At 51.3% G+C, this 20254-nt stretch overlaps 1 protein-coding gene and 1 long non-coding RNA gene across 2 annotated transcripts; one reads left to right on the top strand and one right to left on the bottom strand.

Annotated features, from left to right (window-relative positions):
- Positions 1 to 5838: 5838 nt before the first annotated feature.
- LOC115337349 lies at positions 5839 to 14210 on the bottom strand. The gene is made up of 4 exons (XR_003922101.2): positions 14179 to 14210; positions 13721 to 13861; positions 10870 to 12621; positions 5839 to 6050 (listed from the first exon to the last, which is right to left on the bottom strand). It is a non-coding gene; the product is annotated as an uncharacterized LOC115337349 (long non-coding RNA).
- A 1491-nt stretch (positions 14211 to 15701) lies between these two features.
- Positions 15702 to 18730, top strand: FOXG1 (forkhead box G1). The gene has a single exon (XM_030005578.2). The coding sequence runs from the start codon at positions 16333 to 16335 to the stop codon at positions 17719 to 17721; it is 1389 nt and encodes a 462-aa protein (XP_029861438.1). The 5' UTR covers positions 15702 to 16332; the 3' UTR covers positions 17722 to 18730.
- The last annotated feature ends 1524 nt before the right edge of the window (positions 18731 to 20254 follow it).

The following is a 20254-nucleotide window of genomic DNA, read 5'->3' as shown; positions in this document are numbered from 1 at the left end:
GGCGTGTATTTCCCTGGCCCTGGCATCATTCCCCGCCTCACACTGGGGGCTGGAGGGGAGGCAGCCGAAGTGCTGCTAACAAATTAGAGAAGCTAACAAGCCTCAAAAGGGACAAAGGCAGGGCAGGAGGGGTTCGAGCAGCCCGCAGTCCTGCGCCGAGGAGGGGAGGCGATACCCGGGCAGAGAGGGAGGAAAGGGGAGCCCGCAGGACTGGGGGGAGAGCAGGGGTACCCTCGAGAGACCCGCACGAGTTCCTGCCCTCCTGGCTGCTTTGCTTTTTGATTGTTCTTTATCCCCGATTTGAAGGGAGGAAAGAAAGAAAAAAGTATTTTTTAATGAAGGGGGCAGACAAGTAAATGATTATTTTGCTTCTTGCTTGACTTGAGGGCTAGAGACTAATCTATTTAGCCCTTTCGTTCATTTGAATTAATGTCAGGAGGAAGAAATGCACCCGGGAAAATTAGACAGGAGAAGGATCGCCTTTTGCTAAAAACGTATTTTCGTTACTTTAATTTATTTGTGCTTATTTTTCCCACGTCGGTTCTCCGATTGTAAGGAAATATACCGAGCGTGAAATAAACGCTTCGACAAAGTAAATAACTGTTATTACTTCTCCCCGTCCATAAATATGGTATAAAAATAATAATTGATCGCATTACTTTTCATTTCCCTGCTTCCACTTACCGAAGGACACGGTGCAACGAAGCCCGCCGAGGGCGTTACAGAAACGAAGCGGGCTTTGGGGCGAGGGCGGCCCTGCCCAGGGCCGGTGGTCCTGCGGGACAGGGGTGATGAGGCCGGACCTTTTCCCCGCGGAAGGGCTCGGGAGGCCTCTCTGAGAAGGGTGCCAACGACGACGCCGACTAGAAAGAAGGACGGCTGGGGGAGAGGCTCCCCGGGCCGATGGCGAGGTCCGGGCTTACGCCTCGGGGCGCGGGGGGGGGTCCCCCCGGCCGTCGGGACCCCATTTTTTCGCCCAAAGCCCAGCGTTCGGGCGCCGCTGGGCAAGGCAGCGGCTCACGGGCCGGCCTCGGAGGACGTGCCAAGGGCCGCGGGAGGAGGAGGGGACCCGAGGGCTGAGCCGGGGCGGCCGCCGAAGTGCCGGGGGCTCCTTCCCTGGCCGGGCCGGGCCGCGCCGGGCCGGCCGGCGCCCGCCGCTCCCGCCACCTCGAGGCGCGCTCCCCGCAGCCGCGGCGGGGCCGGGCGGAGGCGGCTCGGCGAGGCCGCCCGGGGAGGGGGCCGGCAGGGTTTACCCGTCCTCGTCAGCAGCCGGGCAGCTAAGGCGAGAGACGTGGGACTGCGCCAAGGTACTCCCTTAGGGACACCTCCTGAGGTGGCCCCGGTGTGCTTTAGCCTCCTCCTTTCCTACGGAGTCGAGGGCAGGGATCTGCTTCGTAACGGCCCTGGCCAAGTCAAACATACTGGCAGGCTCCCAACGACGCTCCAGAGAGGGAAGCTGACACGACGGCTGGGACGTGACATCCAGCGGACACCTTTCCCCTTGCAAGAGACCCGTAGTCTCGTTCTCCTCCCCTCCGCGGTTGCCGAAGCGGGTTATCATCTGGGGAATTAGGCAGTCAAACCCACCCACTTCTGCGGGAATCGGGGAAACACAAGGAACGTCCAAAAAAACCCAAACAAAACCAAAAGGAAAAAAAAAGGAGGAAAGAAAAAAAGAGGGAAATTAGACGTCTCAAGTTTTCCTTAGTTTTTCCGCCCAGGCTTCCAAGCAGGAGGGGGAAGGAACCTTGGGCTTTTTGCATAAGGAATCTCTGTGCATTTCCGACCGGCACGCGGTCTCCACGCCGCCAAGCACCTCTCTTTCGAGTATGTTCACGTTAGGTATGATGATCATAATAACAACAACAACCCCGAGAATTATGAGACAAGAGCACGTTTGACAGTGTTTGAGAAATTCAAATACAGCTGCATCGGCTTTGTCTCTGGTGCAGTCACATTTATTTCCCCAAGCTAGGCAGACAGCCTGAGTGAAGCATGACAATGAGTTTTGTAAATAGCAAATGGGAGGGTTTGCTGGGTTGTTGGGTTTGTGGGGCTTTTTTTTTTTCTTCCTCCCCTCCCTGTTTGATTTTACTCGCAATCCAAATAACCTTCCTCAGTGAGTGTTTCAAACAAGAGAACGCGAGCGGGAGGGGACGAGGGGGGCTCATAATTGCAGGTTCCCTTTGGAGCTGGAATTAAAACGCTGACGGCGTGTGTCGCAGAGGAAAGGTGCAGAGGCAGCCTCCGCTCTGACTGCAGGACGGCTGTGTTGTTACTGCCATAGCGTTTATTTACAGCCAAGCGCTTGAGAGGAAACGCCGCTTCAAAAGCGGGAAAGTTGTGGGCCCTGCTCTCTATGCCCGAGGCGGCCGGGTTCCCCTGGCAGGAGAGGGACCCCCGGCGGGAGAGGGACCCGGGAGCGGGGCCCTGCTCCCTCCGCTGGGACGCAGCAGCCCGACTCCGCAGCCGCGCAGGGAGCGGTGCCGCCTCTGGGCAATTCCACCTTCGCACCTTCCCTATTGAGATCTGCGCGTCCCGAAGCGGGGGAAGGCAGGGGGGGGGGGGAATGGTCAGCTGGAGATGGCTTAAAAAGATCTGAGTCAATAGAGCAAAGAGGTGAACATTAAGACAGCTCGTTTCGATCGGTTACTCTTGTCAGGTTCAAGTGCCCTGTGCTTGGAACTACGCACAGACCCGTACCCCAGCGAAGGCGCTGGGGGCGGTGGGGTGAAATGTATCATTTATTTTCGTGCACCACGAATCCTTTCCCTTATTCAGGTCAGGTCGCCACTCGTACAGACCTCTCCTGCTTTCCCTAGGTGAGAAATGTATTACTTCCTTTTATCAAGCTCTTACTCCCACCCTCCCCCTTCCATTGCCTCGGGGGGGGGGGGGAATAATAATTTAAAAAGCTTGTTCTGCACAGACGAGTTAAAATACATTAAAGTACATTTGCAAAAGCGTCTGCAGCTCTTGAAAACTTTCCCTGCTTCCTTATCAAAGCCACCTTCCCGGTGGGAGAGTCGGGGGAGCTTGTTTGTTTGTTTTGGGTTGGCTCGAAACTCTCAGTCTGTCGCTTGTTATTGCCTAGCGTGCTCGTCTCCTCACGGCCGGCTTCCCTGGGCGATGCTGTGGTCCTGGCAGCTGGATCCGAGCCGCCGAGCACTTCACCTGATGCACAAATAACGCCCCGAGTTTCCCGCAGAGACTATTGTGCTTTTCTAAGTTTGGCTGAACATACCGGTAACTATTTTTCTCGGACTTCTTTTAGCCTCCGCTGCTTCAGTGAAAGCCTTTTCTTGAGGCTGCCATTGCAGCCCCTATTCATGAGGGAGGGCAGGAGACGGACGCCGGAATCCTTAACTTTTCCTAGGAGGGAGGAACGAAGGGAAAGCGTTGTCGCTTCGGGAAGCCCCTCGCGACGCAGGCGAAGCCTGTCCCTGCTCTCCGCAAGGCAAGGAACGAGATTGTAATAATAGAATACAAACATGTGTTTTGTTTTCCATTAAGTCGATAGACCAGACAAGGTCTGCCCGGGGGAAAAGATGACTTGAGCTGTTAATGAGAGCTGACACTAAGATTTAAGTAGTAAGGCCTCGTTTCGCCAGCGGTGTCTCAACAATATTGGTTTGGTTTTGATTTTTTTTTTTCTTCACAGCTCCGGGAAGTGCCCACGCTCGGCTCGGGAAGGGAGAGTGCCGGCCCGCGGGGACACCTCGGAGGGGGAAGGTGGAAGGGACCGCCACTCCCGCGTCTCTCCTTTGTTTTCACGGAGGTCTCGGAGGGGCGCGGGGAGGGGCGGGGAGGCGAAAGCGTTTAGATTTTTTTCCTCTCAGTGCCCCGTGTGCGTAAACACGCAGAAACGACACCTCGAAGAGGGAGCACGCGTTTTGTACCGACACCGACACTGCGCCGAAAACTTCGCGGCGTTTGCGGCGGGGGCGAGTACAACGGTGCCTGCTCCTTAGAAAATCAACGGGGAACCGCGTGCCGAGGGGCGGGGGGGCGGGACGCGATGCCCCGCTCCCGGGCAGCCCGGGCGGCCCCGCTCCCTCCCCGGGCTGGCCGTCTCCCGCCGCACCGCGGGGCAGCGGCGCGGCCGGCGCTGGCGGCCCTCGGCCGCTAGATGTCGCCAGCGCCGTTCGCATCGGGCGCCCTCCCCGCGGGAAGGCGCCGAGCGCCGCCGCCGCCGCCGCTCCCCTCCGCTCCCCTCCGCGCCCGGCCCGGGGACGGCCGCCGGGCGCCGCTCCGCTCCCGTGCGGAGCCGCGGGAGCCCCTCGCTCCTCCTCTGGGCACCGCGGGTACGGGTTCCCAGGGGAGAGACTGGGGGGTCCCAGGGGCGGCAAGGCTTTCTGAGGCCCCGGCCGGGGCTCCCTCAGTTGGCGACACCGGGGCGGGGCGGGGGACCGCTAGGTGAGGGACTTTTTGGTGCGAATTACACCGGGACCATGGTCTCTGCCGAAGGCACGCGGGAGGTGTCGAGCTGGGCACCTCGGCAGCGTGTCCCCGCGGGGACGTGCGGAGTTCGTGCTTCGGCCCGTTTGCGGGGGACGCCGGGGCACTGCGGGGTGCTCGGCCCCGAGGGGATCAGGGTCGCATCGGCAGCGGCTGCTGGGCACCGGGGGTCCCCCGCCCGGGGCCCCGGGGCCGCCTGCGGCAGAGGCGACGCACGAAATCGGCGGCTGGCCCTGGGAAAGGCTCCAGAGATGAGCATTTCTGTTGTGTGAAGTGCCCGCATTAGCAGCCCGAACACGTAGGGAAAGGCTGACATCTGCGGTTTGGTACGAGGCACCCGAGAAACGACAGACCTCCTGGTTCAGAGGGGAGCCCCCGCCTCGGCCCCCGGCGGGGAGGGACCCGCCGGTCCCCGGCTGCGCCTGCGGGAGCGGCTGGCCCGAGGGAAGGAAACCTCCTCTCCTGAGATTTCCTCAAGTTTAAAAGCAGGGATAGGACCCAGCCTCTCGATGTGGGACGCTCACCCTCAATGCCCAGAAGTGAGAAGGCAGAGGGACACCTTCGGTATAAACTTTGAGCCTGATCCCAGCGGGAGCACAAATAGTTTCCAGGCTTTTTTCTCCGGTTTCGGAAATAACACGTAAAATCCAGGGTGCACCGGGGGTCATTTTTTGTCAGCCTTTGTGTCAACGCACTTCTGCTTTTGAATCCTGACTGCATAGTTTAATCCACCCCTGAATTTTTTCCAAGCCGGTCCAGATCTCTGGCCTGCGTTAGAAAGAAGCCAGAGCTACTTTATTTGTAAGGAGCCGCAAGGGCCGGCAAAACCCTCCTGGCCAGGGGAGACATTTGGGAGCCGGCTGTGAAGGCGCAGCCCGGCTGCGCTGCGCTGCGCTGCGCTGCGCTCCGCCGCACGGGAGTCAGGATCCGCACGGGTCAGTGTCGGGTCCACCCCCTTATGAGCACATACACACACACACACACACACACACGGCAGAAATTTGGAGACTTGTCCAGAGGGGAGGATAAATAGGAAATTAAAACAGAAAAAAGAAAAATTCGTTCGGAATTAAAACCGGACAAAAAAAAAAAAAAAAAAAAAAAAAAGCAGCCCGCAGAAAGAGGAGTCCTGAAAGTTTCCTCTAGCTCTCCTCTCCTCGCATTTTCTGTAGTTTGAACCGGGGTGTTGGAGTCACATCACGGAGGGCATATGCCATCTCCGCGGGTCTGTATTTGTATGATCAAAATATTAAGGGGCACCCTTTCTACTTCGATGGCTTTCCCAGCAAGGGCTCAGAAAGGAGTAACACGGCTAAACGGCACCTTTAAGTACCAGGCTATGGGGCAAAGGGTGTACTGTAAGAACAGATGAGAGTATGCTTGGCATAGCTGATATTTATTGACATTATCCAAAAGGAAATAAGTTAAAGATAAAGAAATGTTAGGTATTCCACGACACAATTGTTGCACAAGCTGCCTTCAGTCAAGTTGTTTTGTTTTCAGGGCTCTTTTGCAAGCATCTTCCACACGCTTGGTTTGAAGGGAGAGATCTCATGGGCTGTTCTGCGTTTTCAGGGACGATCAAGTCAATCCTGAGAGAAAAGAGTCGCTTTAGAAGGAGAAAAAGTGCTTCTTCGTGGAGTTCAGTGTATTTTTTTAAACGCCGTATCTCAGAGAAAAGGCCTCTTGTAACAGATTCCTAGATCGTGTCAAATTATAACAAACTGAATCGCAAGAAGCAATTACAAAGCAAATATTGTGATCGGTGTTGTGGGTAAAATCGGAGCCGGGTTTATAGAGGAATATTAACTCTGATTTTTTTTTTTTTTTCTTTAAATCAACAGTGATTAGATTTGTGTTAAGCCTAAAGACCTTTTCCTGTAGATGGCGTCCTTTGGGTACTGAGTAATCAATAATAATACAGTCGTACTCAGGAGACTTTATTAAGCCTTGGATAATAAAATAATTAATAATCCTTTTTTTTTTTAGTTCTATATTTATTGAAAGTGAAAAAGCCTTGATTTGTCGTAAGCAAAAGTGTGTTTCTCCTTCACGTGGATGCAAATAAAAACTGTTTGAATAAATAAGTTGTTTCTGAACATTTTGTTGTCAAAGTGTTAAATGTCCCCGTCATTTTTATTCAAACACTAACATGATTACAGCCAATTATATATTCACCAGTGTTCTTTATTTTAGAGTAATTGTACTTGTCACTAATAAAACAGAGACATAATGGATCGCTACTGTTCTGAATTTTAAAGCAATTTTCTGTAATTTGATTGAATTATACATCGTCTCCGCTACTTTTTTTATTTCTGTATTTTGAAATCCTATTTTCTTGAAAATTGCAGCTCTATTCCTGTTTTGTTGTTCCTGAAGTAACGAAACCTTCTGTAACATTTATAAATAGAGCCTCGTCCCTTTTGAAATGTGGAAAATCATAATTTCAGCCCCAACATACTGGAAGCTTTAGACTTAAAATCCGAAAGTCCGGAGGAGCGCCTAAACCAGAACACTTGGCTCAACGCGGTATCCTCCTCTGAGATGAGAAGCAGAACATAAGTAGAGAAAACAAAACTGCGACGTGCATAGGAAGGTTTGGTCACTTTATTGTAGCGATTTGGTGGGCTTCTTGGGGCTCAAACATAGAAACACGTCAAGACGGGCAGTTCGGTTGCTAATATTTACCGCGGGAGAACAGATAAAGACACGGAAAAAATATAACGCCGATTACAGACCTCCAAGCAATTAGAGCGATTATCCGTATACTGCCCGTATGTTCTTTTAGGTGGCGATTATAGATAAGAAGCCCAGGAGTGACTTGGCTATCTTTAGGCATAGACAATAGAGACGCAGAATGATACAGAAGTATATGGAGATACCGCACAAGCATGGAGAATATTGCGCTATGTTATTATCCTGCTCCTCGGGTTGTTTTGCTGAGGATGAGCTCTCAGAGGGTTGTTTTTTTGTTGTTTTTCAAAGCCGAAAACACGCCTTTAATTTAGCAATTGTATCAACCATCAACGCGATGAGATATGATCCGCGCTGTCGCCAAACACAAATCAGAAAATGATACAAAGGCTTTCACAAGTTAATTTCATATGACAAAACACGTGCCCACCACAATAGATAAACTACCGTTTGCAAACCGCGCGATTGCGCGAAAAGGTATCTCTTAGGTACATTTAGCACAGTCAAACACGACTGGTTTTTCCGCGCTTCTGTAAGGTAAAATAAGGGAAGGCGCGGGAATCCAGGCGGCTCACTGTGAGAGCCTTTCAGCGAAGCCTTAGCGGGACAGGATCCCGACCCTCAGTGAGAACACGCTTCTGGCTTTTGCGGATTCACTATTTAGTATCACCCAGAAATTAGCTTGTAGTCGCCTTGGAAGGAAAAAAAAAAGTGATCTGCTCCTAAACAAATACCGTTTTATTAATTCCAACGTGTACGAGGACTTGGGAGCCTTTCCTTTACCCCTTCATTGTTGTTTTGAAATGAGTGTGAAAATAAAGTGTAATGCCATCCTCTGCTAGTATTCTGCTAGCAGGTAAATGGAAATTATTTATCTGTTAGTGTTTCCGGAGCTACGACATGATTTCATCATTTAGGTGGAGTTTATAGCTCGATTATATTAAACATTGTTTTCTAAAAAGTCCCTAGGAAACATAACCTGTGTGTGTGTGTGTGTGTAAAAGCCTAGGGCTTTTAGATGGCGAGAGCCCCATCTAAAAGATGGAGAGGAGAAAACACACAAAGGAGATGCATCCCGGGAGAACTCTTTCTTTCACCGTTTTTCCTCTCCGCATTGTCAGTGCACGGGAAGTCTGTCTGCAGTCGCTTCTCTTTCTCGGTCAAATTATTGTCGAGGCAAAACTACAAACCCCAGGCTTTAGCGAGGCACCGTCCGTGCTCGGTGGGAGGGACACAAATGGGATTTAACTTGTTGCCAGTCATTTTTGTGTGTTTGTTTGTTTGTGCTGGTGCTTTAAAAGCGAAACAAATTCCAGAAACAAAGCGGGGGGGGTGGGGGGTGGGCTGGGGAGGGAGGGAGGAGGAAAACAAGCTCTGAATAAAAGACATATCATATTAAAATAATACATGAACACACCCACTGATATCAAGGGTACGATATCAGCCCTTCCCCAAGAAACTTATTTATAAGTGGTAGCGGTTATAATCATCCAACAAGCCCCTTACCATCACTCCCCCCTCCCTCCGCTAAAGAAAGAAAGAAAGAAAACATGGAGACCACCCTGCCCGATACAAAAAGTGTTCGGAACAAGCTACATAAAGGGGCAACTCCTGCGAGCCCTACTCATGCGAGGAGACCCAGGAGCGAGCACGGTCTGCTTCCCGGGTAGCCTCCTTGGAGCTAGAGCAAGCCCTGTCATCCCGACGCCCGCAAAGTGCGGCTCCCACCGCTACCGTGCGGCGGCCGGAACGAGCACCGGCACCTCCTCCTCCCGCCCGAGCCCCGGGCACGGAGAAAGCTAAAATCGCCTTTGCTCCGAGGCTCGCCAAACGCCTTCTCCTGGAGGGGTGTACAGCTGTTTATGGCTTTTGTGCTACGCCGGGCATTTTGCTATGGTTACGAGGGGGCCCCGGGGCGGCGGGGGGGGGGGGGGGTAGGGGAGGATGTTGCGCTTTTGTAGGCCCTAAAAATCGGATCCGCAGCCGGTCTCGCCGAGCCCGAGGTTCCGCCGAGCCGAGGGGCGCGGCGGCGGAGGCGCGGCGCGGTGCGAGGGCTGCGGCGGGGCGGAGTGGCGCCCAGCGGGCAGCGGCGGGCGCGGCGCGGCCAGGTAGGACGGGCGGGCACCCCCGGGGGCCGGCGCCCCCCGGCTGCCTTTTGCGGAGCGCTGGGGTGAAACAGCACTGGGAGAGAGACGGTGCCTGTCCTTGTGCTGGGGGAGGGGGAGGAGGCCGGGGAGGGGGCAGCGTCTTTTCTCTCGAGTTACCGAAAAACTGCAAACCCAGATACATGTGTCGTTTGCCAAAGATTACGTTTATAAGAGGCTAAAGAGCTTTAGAACACCACCATGAAAATATTCCAGCAACAGTTTCTTAGGAGTCAAAGAACAGCTAGAAGTCTCTTCAAGCACATTTCCCCCCCCCCCCCCCCCCCCTCCAGGTCTTTCTCTTTCCCTGTATTTTATTCCCCGATTCTTTAATTCAATCTGATAACTCCGGCAAAAGCACTGTGTTGGCCAAGAATGTTTTAACAGTAAACACAGAAGAAAATAAAATGATGTATTTAAACCTCGAGGTTTTTAACTTGTCGATTTCCCCCCTGCATTTTGTTATCGTCGTCTGCATAACTCCGTGGATAATTCTTACCCGGGATATTTTAATTTTCGGTTTGATTCCTCAATTAGGGAGAGCTTTTGTTACACAGGGACGCGTATTACCTAGGCAGGTGTGACGGCCCTCTTTTGCACGCTGGCATATAATAGCGACATTTAGGATCTAAAAAAACGCACGTCTTAACGTTAAAGTTGGCAGCGGGTGTAAAAATATTCTGTTCTGAAAAATTCTGGCAGTGGCAGCTGAACACACCAAATCTAGCGGATGCTCGGCACTCTCTAGCTAGGCTTTCTGTGGATGGTGCTCTACAGCTACAGGAATAAATAAATAAAATCTTTAGCTTTTAATTAAGGCGATTTAATTCAGACCTCTCCACCCAGCGTAGCCGGCGTGGGAAATGTATACTCCAATGTTTACTCGGATCTCTTTCTGTCACTCTTCTATCTTGTCTTACGCTTACGACACCAGCAAAGCTTTCTGGCCCCTACAGCCATTGTTTACCACTTCCACGTTCTCCGTCCAACCTCTGCCCCTCCAAGAAACTTCCTAAAGTTCCACGGGGGGGGAACGCCTTGCACCGAGCTGGTTAATGTCATTGTTTTAACGCTACCTCTCCCCTGGCTGCGCAGGCTTCTCAAAGGTATACAGTGCCCCGCTGGCTGTTCTTTATGGTACAGTGCAGCTTCTCAAAAGATCATCGGATGGAGAAATTTAGCGCTTCTCGAAACATTTAAGCAACTGAGCAATTAGTTCTGAATGGGGGTGGGGGGAGGGAAGACTAGGGAGCTTAAAGGAGGGGGGAAGAGGAGATACAACACAACTAGCCCGAAAACAACAGGGGTGGGGATGCATGGGAGGGGGACTTAAAATGTTTGTATTTAAAGGGTGCTTGCAAGGTCTTCGGCACAATATGTGCTGCTCTCCTTAAAGGGGCACTGAGTGCCAATAACCATTAGTCATCCAGTAGGGACTTTTCATTACAGATCTATCTTTAGGGGGAGTTCCCCGAAGTCTCCGAAGGGAACATAGCTGCGGATTTCAAACCCGGTCCAGTTCCAGTCACACAGTGCCTGCGTACCTGCTGCAACAGAAGGGAGAGATACTTACCAGAGTTTCGGGAGTGCACGGGTAGCCCAAAGGTCTCTGCAGTGCTCCTTTCCTCTGCGGAATACTATCTTGCATCCGAGGCAGTTCCCAGTCTATATTTGAAGTTAACATTTATGCTATCTCAAACAGGAGGCTCTCCCATAGACATTTTTTCCGGGGTTTTCAAGCAAATTTCTCGGTGCCACAATGTTATGATGGAAGGATGCTGAAATGACAGGCCTCGTAGACGCTTGTCTTAATCATCGGCTTCTTAATTTAGTTTTAGTGCTGTGGTTTTGTGTGTGTGCGTGTGTGTGTCTGCGCGTGTGTGCGCGCAAGAGAAGCCTCTGACAACCTGCAGCTTCCTAATGACTGACGAGGCAGGGCTGCTGCAGCAAAGTAACACTTCCCTGGTGTGAAGACCTCTTACTGGGAAGTTTAGTTCACTACTGTTCTCGCAATCCTAATCGTATAACCTGTAACCAAAACCCATGGAAGAAGGATACAGCATGCTAAATAGACTAACTTCTAATCACTAAACGTTAGCACCACTACCAGCTGTTGAGGATTAACTGGAAGTTGGCTAGAGACGGACACCTAAACTTAAATCTACAAATGCGGATAGAAGGGTGGACCGTTGAATACTTCTTCCTCTCCCTCTTTGCCTCTATTCATCCATCCACCTTCAGTCCCATTCACCCCTCTTCAAAATGTTTGACTACCTCTTTCTCTTTGTTAGCGCACCGATCCGTCCCCATTCGCCATGCCTTAGCAGCAGGCTATCAGTGTCTGCTGAGCAGCCCTTACCTTAATTGCCCAGGTAACCTGGAATAAATAAGGCAAGCTTAGAGTCAAGGGGGAACAGAATTATATATGCGTACATCCAGGCATTTGCTGTACCGAATGTGATATTACTGATTGTTAAACCAAAGTGTCCCGACTCGTTTCATGGAAGCATGATGCCATCGAAGCGTGGTTATTAAATACCCTTTCTTCATGGCTGAAAAAACCCTCATTCATTTCTTAAGCTGTCAGTACATTTTAGCAGCTTAACCCCTTGAAAGAGCCTGAGAGTACAGAGCCGCTAGACCCGTGTGAAGGGGGATTGAAGGCTGGAGCCGGGGGGGGTGGCAAGGGGTACGCTATATCCATTGAGCTTACGGTGGAGACGGTCTGTTTGTCCTTTAATTAAAATAAATAAATAAATACATACATACATATGAGGGAGAAAAGTGTGCAGTTGAAACACTATCCCTACGAGTTATACCCCAGAACTGCACCGAGATCGCGGTTGAATGGCACTTCAGCCAGGACGTTTCAGCTCAGCTATCCACCCCCACGCTGACCCCGGAGTTGGACACTCTCAGCCCATCCCCACCGCTCAGTGCGGCAGGTCCACAACACAGGCGAGCGTGCAGGTGAGGGAGCATCCACGCTCTGCGGAGAGCTGGGCCCCCCCTGCACACCCACCCGTGTATCGCAGGGTTGGGGCCGTGCGCTTCAGTTCCACGCACAAGCGTGCATCTTCTCCAGACACCCCACCAAAACTTCCCCGTTAGAAAATGCTGCCATGAGGGACCTTCTTACAGGAATTGGAGTTTAGCCAGAGCTGAGGGGTCAAATCGGCCGCTCATGCAGTGCTGCAACGCACAAAGCTCCCGCTGAAGTGAATGGGAGTCGTGGCCAGGGCAGAGCTCAGGGAATAATTTGCGTTGGAGCAAGACTCCTGCATTTCCAAAGTAAGTATCTCTAGTTTTATAAACGAGGAATTTTCTGCAGAAGAAAAAAAACCAGAGGGACTCGAAAGTTAAGGTCCAGCAGAAATAATAATTGACGTGGCTTCTCTTACATATCCTTTTCTGTCCTGTAAACAGGGAATTAATCTTCATAGGCTTAGAAAGATATGTACTACATATTGGACGCAACATTTCCTTTTTTGGTAGAACTGTATATCCACGGCATTAAAAAAAAATATAATATAAATCCTAAGTTTGTGCACAGAGCTTTATTCTGCACCCGTGACAAATGACTGAATGTTAAATCTAGATCATCAAACGTTTTAAAAGCGTGCTTCTTTCGGTGTTAGCCCTTTGCTCAGAAATGCAAAACGATAAAATGTTTATTTTCTTCCCTGCTACATTTTCATCCCTGATCACAACGCAAAGTAAACTCAGCTTTGACCTAAGAAACACCTCAAGGCATTAAAATTTCAACAGGCAATGTCAGTGTTACATTAAACGAGAACTCCTCCAGTTCGCTGCAGAGCTGGGATTTGAATAAAACGTTCAATGTTAACAAACAATACACACGTTTGGCACTTTGTGTATTAAATGGATCAAAGAGATTTGATAAGGCACAATACACCATTTGTACAGACCTGATTGAGTTAATATAATATCAGCAAATTTTACAGCGAAATGAATCTGTTTCTTTTCTTTGTGTTTAAAACCAGCACAGATTACAAATTTTAATGATCTGAAAATGTTTGGTATACAAAATCATGCTTATTTCAGTATTAGCAAAAACACAAGAAATTTTTCAACACAAACACCCAGCTGTGTCTATTTTAAAAGCAGTTCAATGACAGCTTGCACTTATGAGCATGCAATCAGCTAATTTCGCTTTTTTTTCTTCTGTGTTAATCAACACTTTCCTTCCTGCATATCAGAGTACAAATAGTATAGTTACTCCACATCAGTAAATGTTTACGTAACCTGTCCTTTCTCAAGAATCCGGTTACACCGAATCATTACATGCTAGACCGAGTAGGAAAATGCACTGGGCCCAGCCACCCTTATGGGATCCTACTGCACCATAAAGACACATAGTAGTTAATGATCATCATAATCATAATAATATGCAGGAATCTTACCTTTCCTCTTACCCCTTGCCATGGTAGAGCCAAGTCATATCCTCCACATCGCACTCTTCCTTGAGAATTCCCATACATTGACTTCAGTGTTGAGCAATGAAATAATTACAAATTGACATGATTTTTTTTTGAACCGCATTTCTAAAAAAAAAAAAGTGTAAAAAATAAGCGTGGTTGATCATTGACTTTTATCTCTTTTTTTGTTAGTAGCAACCTGTTATGAAATTGGATAAATAAATACAATCGTGGTAAGGTCATTCGAGGTTAATCCAATGCGCAGAGTTCATGCCATTCGCAATTGCAATTGTTTATTACCGGTCCATTGTAATTGTTCTCGTTATTTACTCTCTCTTTCTCACACTCACTCGCTCTCCCTCCCTCCCTCCCTCCCTCACATACACACACACACACACACACACACACACACACACATACACAAACACATATATAAAACGCACATCTACAGACAACCACGTTTGCTGCACTGAGCTTTGACCTGAATTTCCCCGGGATAAATTGTTTTAGGTGGGGTTGAGCTGCACGTATTCTGTCTACGGAACGTTCTTTTTCTACAGCACAAACGCAAACTTTAGGCAGCTTTAACGCGGCGCTGTACGTTGCCTTTGCCTACAGCTTCGGCTGGAAGGCGATCACCACGCTCTCTACCCGTTACATTTCCCCTTCTACTTCCCCAGTGAGGAAGCTGTGCGATTTATTTCGCTTTGTTTCAGGGTCGCTTCCCCCCCCCCCACGCTGGCAGTAAGAAACGCTGCGATGCGGACGACTGACACCCCGGTCCCGGGAAACCGCAGCCCTGAGCCCCAGTCTCCACCACGGCCGGTACTCCGAGGGCGTCTGGCGGTACCGGGGCCTTTCAGCCGCCCTGGGAGCACCCCGGCCGCTGCCCCCCGCCCTCCCCCTGCAAGGCTGCCGAACCGAAACCCCGTGGCCAGACACCGCGGGCCGAGCCGGGCCGAGCCGGGCCGGGCCGGGCTGGGGGGCGGCAAGAAATCGCAAGATATCTATTTCACGGGTTGTTGATATTAGTAGTAGTAGTAGCATTTATTTTTTACACCTGACACGCGGCCTGCGCCCTTCTGGCTGCAGCCACCCGGCAGCGCAGAGGAGGACACGGAAGGACCCCCGGCGCCCCCCGCCTCGCTCCGGCGGCCCCGCCGGGGAAGCCGCGGGCGAGCGGGGAGGGAGCTGCGCCGGGGCCGGGGAGGGAGCGGCGGGCAGGGAAGCGCCGAGCCCGGCTCCGCCGCCGGCCTGGCGCCGCGCCCGGCCGCCCCAGACGCAGAGAGGGAGCGGAGAGGAGGGGAGGAGAGGGTTTGCTCGTTTCCGTGCCTTCCCGACTCACATTCCGGAGCGTGGCAGGCACGGACCGAGCGGGCCGGCGGAGACCGTCTTCCCCGGCAGGCCGCGGGCGGCGGGCGGCCTTCGGCCCGCCCGGCCCCCGGCCGCTGCCGGACCCCGGCCCCGTGGCGGCCCGAGGCCCGCCGCGCCGTCTGCGTCCCCTCCAGCTGATTATTTTTTTTTCTCTCTCTCGGTAAAATAATAAATAACCGACACCGGGGCCTAGAAAAAACAAACTCCCCGAGTGACTTCGGCGGGATCCGCAAAGTAGTACCTCCGCCGCCGGTGCGCCGCGGCCTCCTCACCCACCCGGCCTCCCACCCCGCCTCCTTCGCCGCCAGAGGAGGGGGCAAAGAGGGACGGGGCAACTTTAGTCCACCGGAGAAACTAGGAAGTAGGAAAACCGGCCGGGCCCGCAGCCGTGGGACGGGCGCCGTTTGTTTGGCGTGAGGGGATTTGTGCTTGGAGCGACGGTCGGGGGGGCACGGGGGGGGGGGGGGCGCGCAAACCGCCGCGGTGATGCGCCCCTGCGCCGGTATCCCTGCGCCGCGGGAGCCGCCGCCGCGGCGGCGGCGGCGGCGGGGGGCGGGCCGGCGGCGGGCGGGCGCGGGGAGAGGCGGAGCGGCGGGCCGCCATTGGCCGGCGGGCGGGCAGACGCGCCGGCACGCCGCCGTCCCTGATTGGGCGGCCGGTGGGAAAGGTTAAACCAAAAAATTTTTTACAGCCCCGGTGCGTGTCTGCAGCTCTGAAATTAATTGCGGCCAGGGCGGTCTGTATAGCCCGTCTCCGCTCGCTCCTCGCCGACCCGCGGCTGCGGCTGCTCCTTCCTCCCCCCTGCTCTGCCTTGCCGGGGGAACCAGGCACCATGAAGTAGCTTTTTTTTTTTTTTTTTTTGTGTGTGTTTGTGTGTTGGTTTTTTTTTTTTTTTTTGGTTGTTGTTGGGTTTTCAGAGGGTTTTTTTTCCCTTTTTTTCTCCTTTTTTTTTTTTCCTCCGCTCTGACTCGGTTTGATTTTATCTGATTGGTGATTATTATTACTATTATTTTTTTCCCTCCCCGGCGGTTCCTGTCCTTGCTACATGACTTGCCAGCGCTTGAGACTGCGGTCCAACTGCGCTGCCGCCGCCGCCGCCGCCGCCGCCGCCGGTGGTGCCGCCGCCGCCGCCTCGGCCGCCGCCGCCGCCGCCTCCTCGGCCGCCGCCGCCCCGCGCGCTGCTCCCTCGGCCGCTGCAACTTTCCCCCTCAGACTAGTGTGTGATGTTGGACATGGGAGATAGGAAGGAAGTGAAAATGCTGCCGAAATCCTCCTTTAGCATAAACAGCCTGGTGCCCGAAGCCGTCCAGAGCGACAACAACCACAGCAGCCACAGCCACCACAACAGCCACCACCCCCACCACCACCACCACCACCACCACCACCACCACCACCCGCCGCCGCAGCAGCAGCCCCAGCGAGCCGCCGCGGCCGAGGAGGAGGACGAGGAGAAGGGCCAGCTCCTCCTGCCGCCCCCCGCCGCCGCCGCCGCCGCCTCCGGCGCCCTGGAGGTGGCCAAGGCGGACATGCTGGCGGGCAAAGGCGACGCGGGCGCGGCGGCGGCGGCGGCGGCGGAGCTGGAGGAGAAGGAGAAGGCGGCGGAGGAGAAGAAGGGGGCGGCGGAGGGGGCCAAGGACGGGGAGAGCGGGAAGGAGGGGGAGAAGAAGAACGGCAAGTACGAGAAGCCGCCGTTCAGCTACAACGCGCTCATCATGATGGCCATCCGGCAGAGCCCCGAGAAGCGCCTCACGCTCAACGGCATCTACGAGTTCATCATGAAGAACTTCCCCTACTACCGGGAGAACAAGCAGGGCTGGCAGAACTCCATCCGCCACAACCTCTCCCTCAATAAGTGCTTCGTCAAGGTGCCCCGCCACTACGACGACCCGGGCAAAGGGAACTACTGGATGCTGGACCCCTCCAGCGACGACGTCTTCATCGGGGGCACCACCGGCAAGCTCCGCCGGCGCTCCACCACCTCGCGGGCCAAGCTGGCCTTCAAGCGGGGCGCCCGGCTCACCTCCACCGGACTGACGTTCATGGATAGGGCAGGATCCTTGTACTGGCCTATGTCCCCCTTCCTCTCCCTGCACCACCCCCGGGCCAGCAGCACTTTGAGTTACAACGGGACCACGTCCGCCTACCCCAGCCACCCCATGCCCTACAGCTCAGTGTTGACTCAAAACTCCTTGGGAAACAACCACTCCTTTTCCACGTCTAATGGGTTAAGTGTTGATAGACTAGTCAATGGAGAGATACCTTACGCCACTCATCACCTCACAGCAGCAGCTCTGGCCGCCTCAGTGCCGTGTGGCTTGTCAGTTCCCTGCTCCGGCACCTATTCCCTAAACCCCTGCTCCGTAAACCTCCTAGCAGGACAGACGAGTTACTTTTTCCCCCATGTTCCTCACCCTTCAATGACTTCTCAGAGCAGCACTTCAATGACGGCCAGGGCAGCCTCCTCCTCCACGTCGCCACAGGCGCCCTCCACTCTCCCCTGTGAGTCCTTAAGACCTTCTTTGCCAAGTTTCACAACGGGACTTTCCGGAGGACTTTCTGATTATTTCACACATCAAAATCAGGGGTCTTCTTCAAACCCTTTAATACATTAACATCCATGGGATCAGACTGTAAGTGAACATTTTACACACGTTTGCATTGTAAATGATAATTAAAAGAAAAAAAAAGCAAAACAAAAAAGTCCAGGTATTTTTTATTAAGTCCCCCATTTTCTGTACGTTTGTTCAGTCTTTAGGGTTGTTTATTATTCCACCAAGGTGAGGAGTGTCAGCAAGGTGCAATGTGGGGAGATTACATTGTAGACTATGAAGTTCGGAAGACAAAATTATAGTAGAATGTGTATCTAAATAGTGACTGCTTTTGCAATTTTTTATTCAAATACGATAAGTCTATCACTAAAAGCCGCCAGATTCTCCATGTTTGCAGTATTATAAGTTATCATGGATATGTCGGTGGGTGCAGACCTTGAAAGAAAAAAATAAAAAAAAACCACCACTAAATTTATGAAGACTATCAAAAACTTAAAACAGAATTTGTATTTAAGCAGAATACTGAATACCGAAAGGTGCCCAAGAACTACATTTTGGCCATTTATTATTTTATCCTTTTCTTTACCGAACCGCGCTTTTGGGGGGGTTCCTTTTCTTTTTTTTTTTTTTTTTTGTGTTTTTTTTTTTTGTTTGTTTGCTTGTTTACTTTTAGACCAAAGATTGGGTTTTAGAAAATGCACTCAGTGTACGGAGTAATTTAAAAAAACAGCAACATTATTTCAGTTTGCAGCACTGCCCGTTCAAATGAATCAGAAGGGGACAAAATTAATGATTGCCTTCAGTTTGTGTTGTGTATATTTTGATGTATGTGGTCACTAACAGGTCACCTTTATTTTTTTTCTAAATGTAGTGAAATGTTAATACCTATTGTACTTATAGGTAAACCTTGCAAATATGTAACCTGTGTTGCGCAAATGCCGCATAAATTTGAGTGATTGTTAATGTCGTCTTAAAATTTCTTGATTGTGATACTGTGGTCATATGCCCGTGTTTGTCACTTACAAAAATGTTTACTATGAACACACAGAAATAAAAAAATAGGCTAAATTCATATATACTTGATAGTTTTTTTGTCTCTTTTATTAACTAAAATTAATACGCCAGAGGATTTAAAATTACAGGGAGATCAGGGCGCTGCTTATTACAGCAGTCCACCATTTTTCACATGATCCTTTCTCCCCCCCCCCCCCCCCCCGCCTCGATCATATTGTCTTTAATAGCAGTATTTTCAGATGTAAAAGATCAGGGTATTTAATTAAACACCACGGCCACTATTGTGATGTCTGTTTTGGGGCAGAATTCTTATCAAGTCTGCTTAAAAATTGTTAGCACGAGGTAGGGTGTCTTACTAAAAACTCTGCCATACGTCGAAGACGCTTAAAGTTGCGTACGTATGAATGTACATATATACGCATACATATAAAATTTAAGCATATACGCACACATTAGGAAAAACCAAGGTGCATTATTACACAGATAGGTGTTGTTCTTGCAATCTCTGAAATGCATTCAAAGAATTACTCTTCTGAAAGAAATAAATTTCCACTCCATGATAACTGGAGACACGTTAACTACGACTGTGTATGTGTGTGTATATACATATACATATTAGCTTTCGTACAATCATTTGATCCAATTTAGCAAGCTACGAAACATATGTGTCTAAAATGCAATCCTTATCTTAAAGGAGCACTGCTCCGGAAGTCTCTCTACTGTATGTATTTCTATACTTTTAATGCTGCAAACGCTTTGGCTTTAAATATTGTGAAAGCAGGGGCGGATTTTCAGCTAGAGCCTCTCTCCCCTGCCCCTCTCGCCCCCCGGCCGGGGAGGGAGGCGAGCAGAGGCTGAGGTGAAGTTGCAGAGCGTTGCAGGGAGGCAGAGGGCGGGGGGGGGGGGGGGGGATTGTCACGTGACGCCCGGGCTTGCATACCGATGTTTAAACGTTTTTTTGTGTGTGTGGGGGGAACCCACCAAAAAAAAAAAACCCCAAACCAACCCCAAACCCGTGTGGATGCAGTTAAATTTAAAGTTTTGCCATGGAGCTTTTTTTTCGCGCTCTGGTTGCAGCCCACTGACCCGCGCCAGCGGCCGTAAGTATCCTCCGCTGCCCGGAGAACCAATCCATTAGTTTTAAGGGGGCAACGCTACGACTAATTTTAAGAAGCATTTAATCCTAAAAAGAATTGGTTTCTTGATGAGTTTAGGGAAGCTTATAAAAGCCGCAACTCTTGAAAATAATTAGAAAACTTGTGCAAAAGGTTTAGGAACTAATTGGATCCCGCGGTGAGTCCGCGGAGGACAAGTTGTTCATTTGTTACGTTTGTGTAGTCTAAACGGGGCTCTGCAGCAGTGCAATAAGCCGGCAGCTGCTCACAATAGGCCCAATGAAAAATAATCTCTAGGTCGGAGATGTTATCGCAAACACTTTAAAGAGCTGATCTTAGAAAGACAGAAGAGGAAGAAAAAGAGAAAAAAAAATGCCGGGGGGTGAATAGAGAAGCAAGAGCAAATCTGAATTCTTGCAAACAGAATATTTGTCATGCTGAAAGAATAAGGGGAGGGAGGGGAAGTC

The sequence above is a fragment of the Aquila chrysaetos genome, chromosome 2, assembly GCF_900496995.4.
Source record: "Aquila chrysaetos chrysaetos chromosome 2, bAquChr1.4, whole genome shotgun sequence".
Taxonomy (NCBI): Eukaryota; Metazoa; Chordata; class Aves; order Accipitriformes; family Accipitridae; genus Aquila; species Aquila chrysaetos.
Note: the sequence above shows the minus strand (reverse complement) of the source record. Positions and strands in the feature narration are given on the sequence as shown.

Bases quoted from the DNA above. Each gene is read 5' to 3' on its own strand.
- FOXG1 (XM_030005578.2), top strand. From the start codon at position 16,333: ATGTTGGACATGGGAGATAGGAAGGAAGTGAAAATGCTGCCGAAATCC.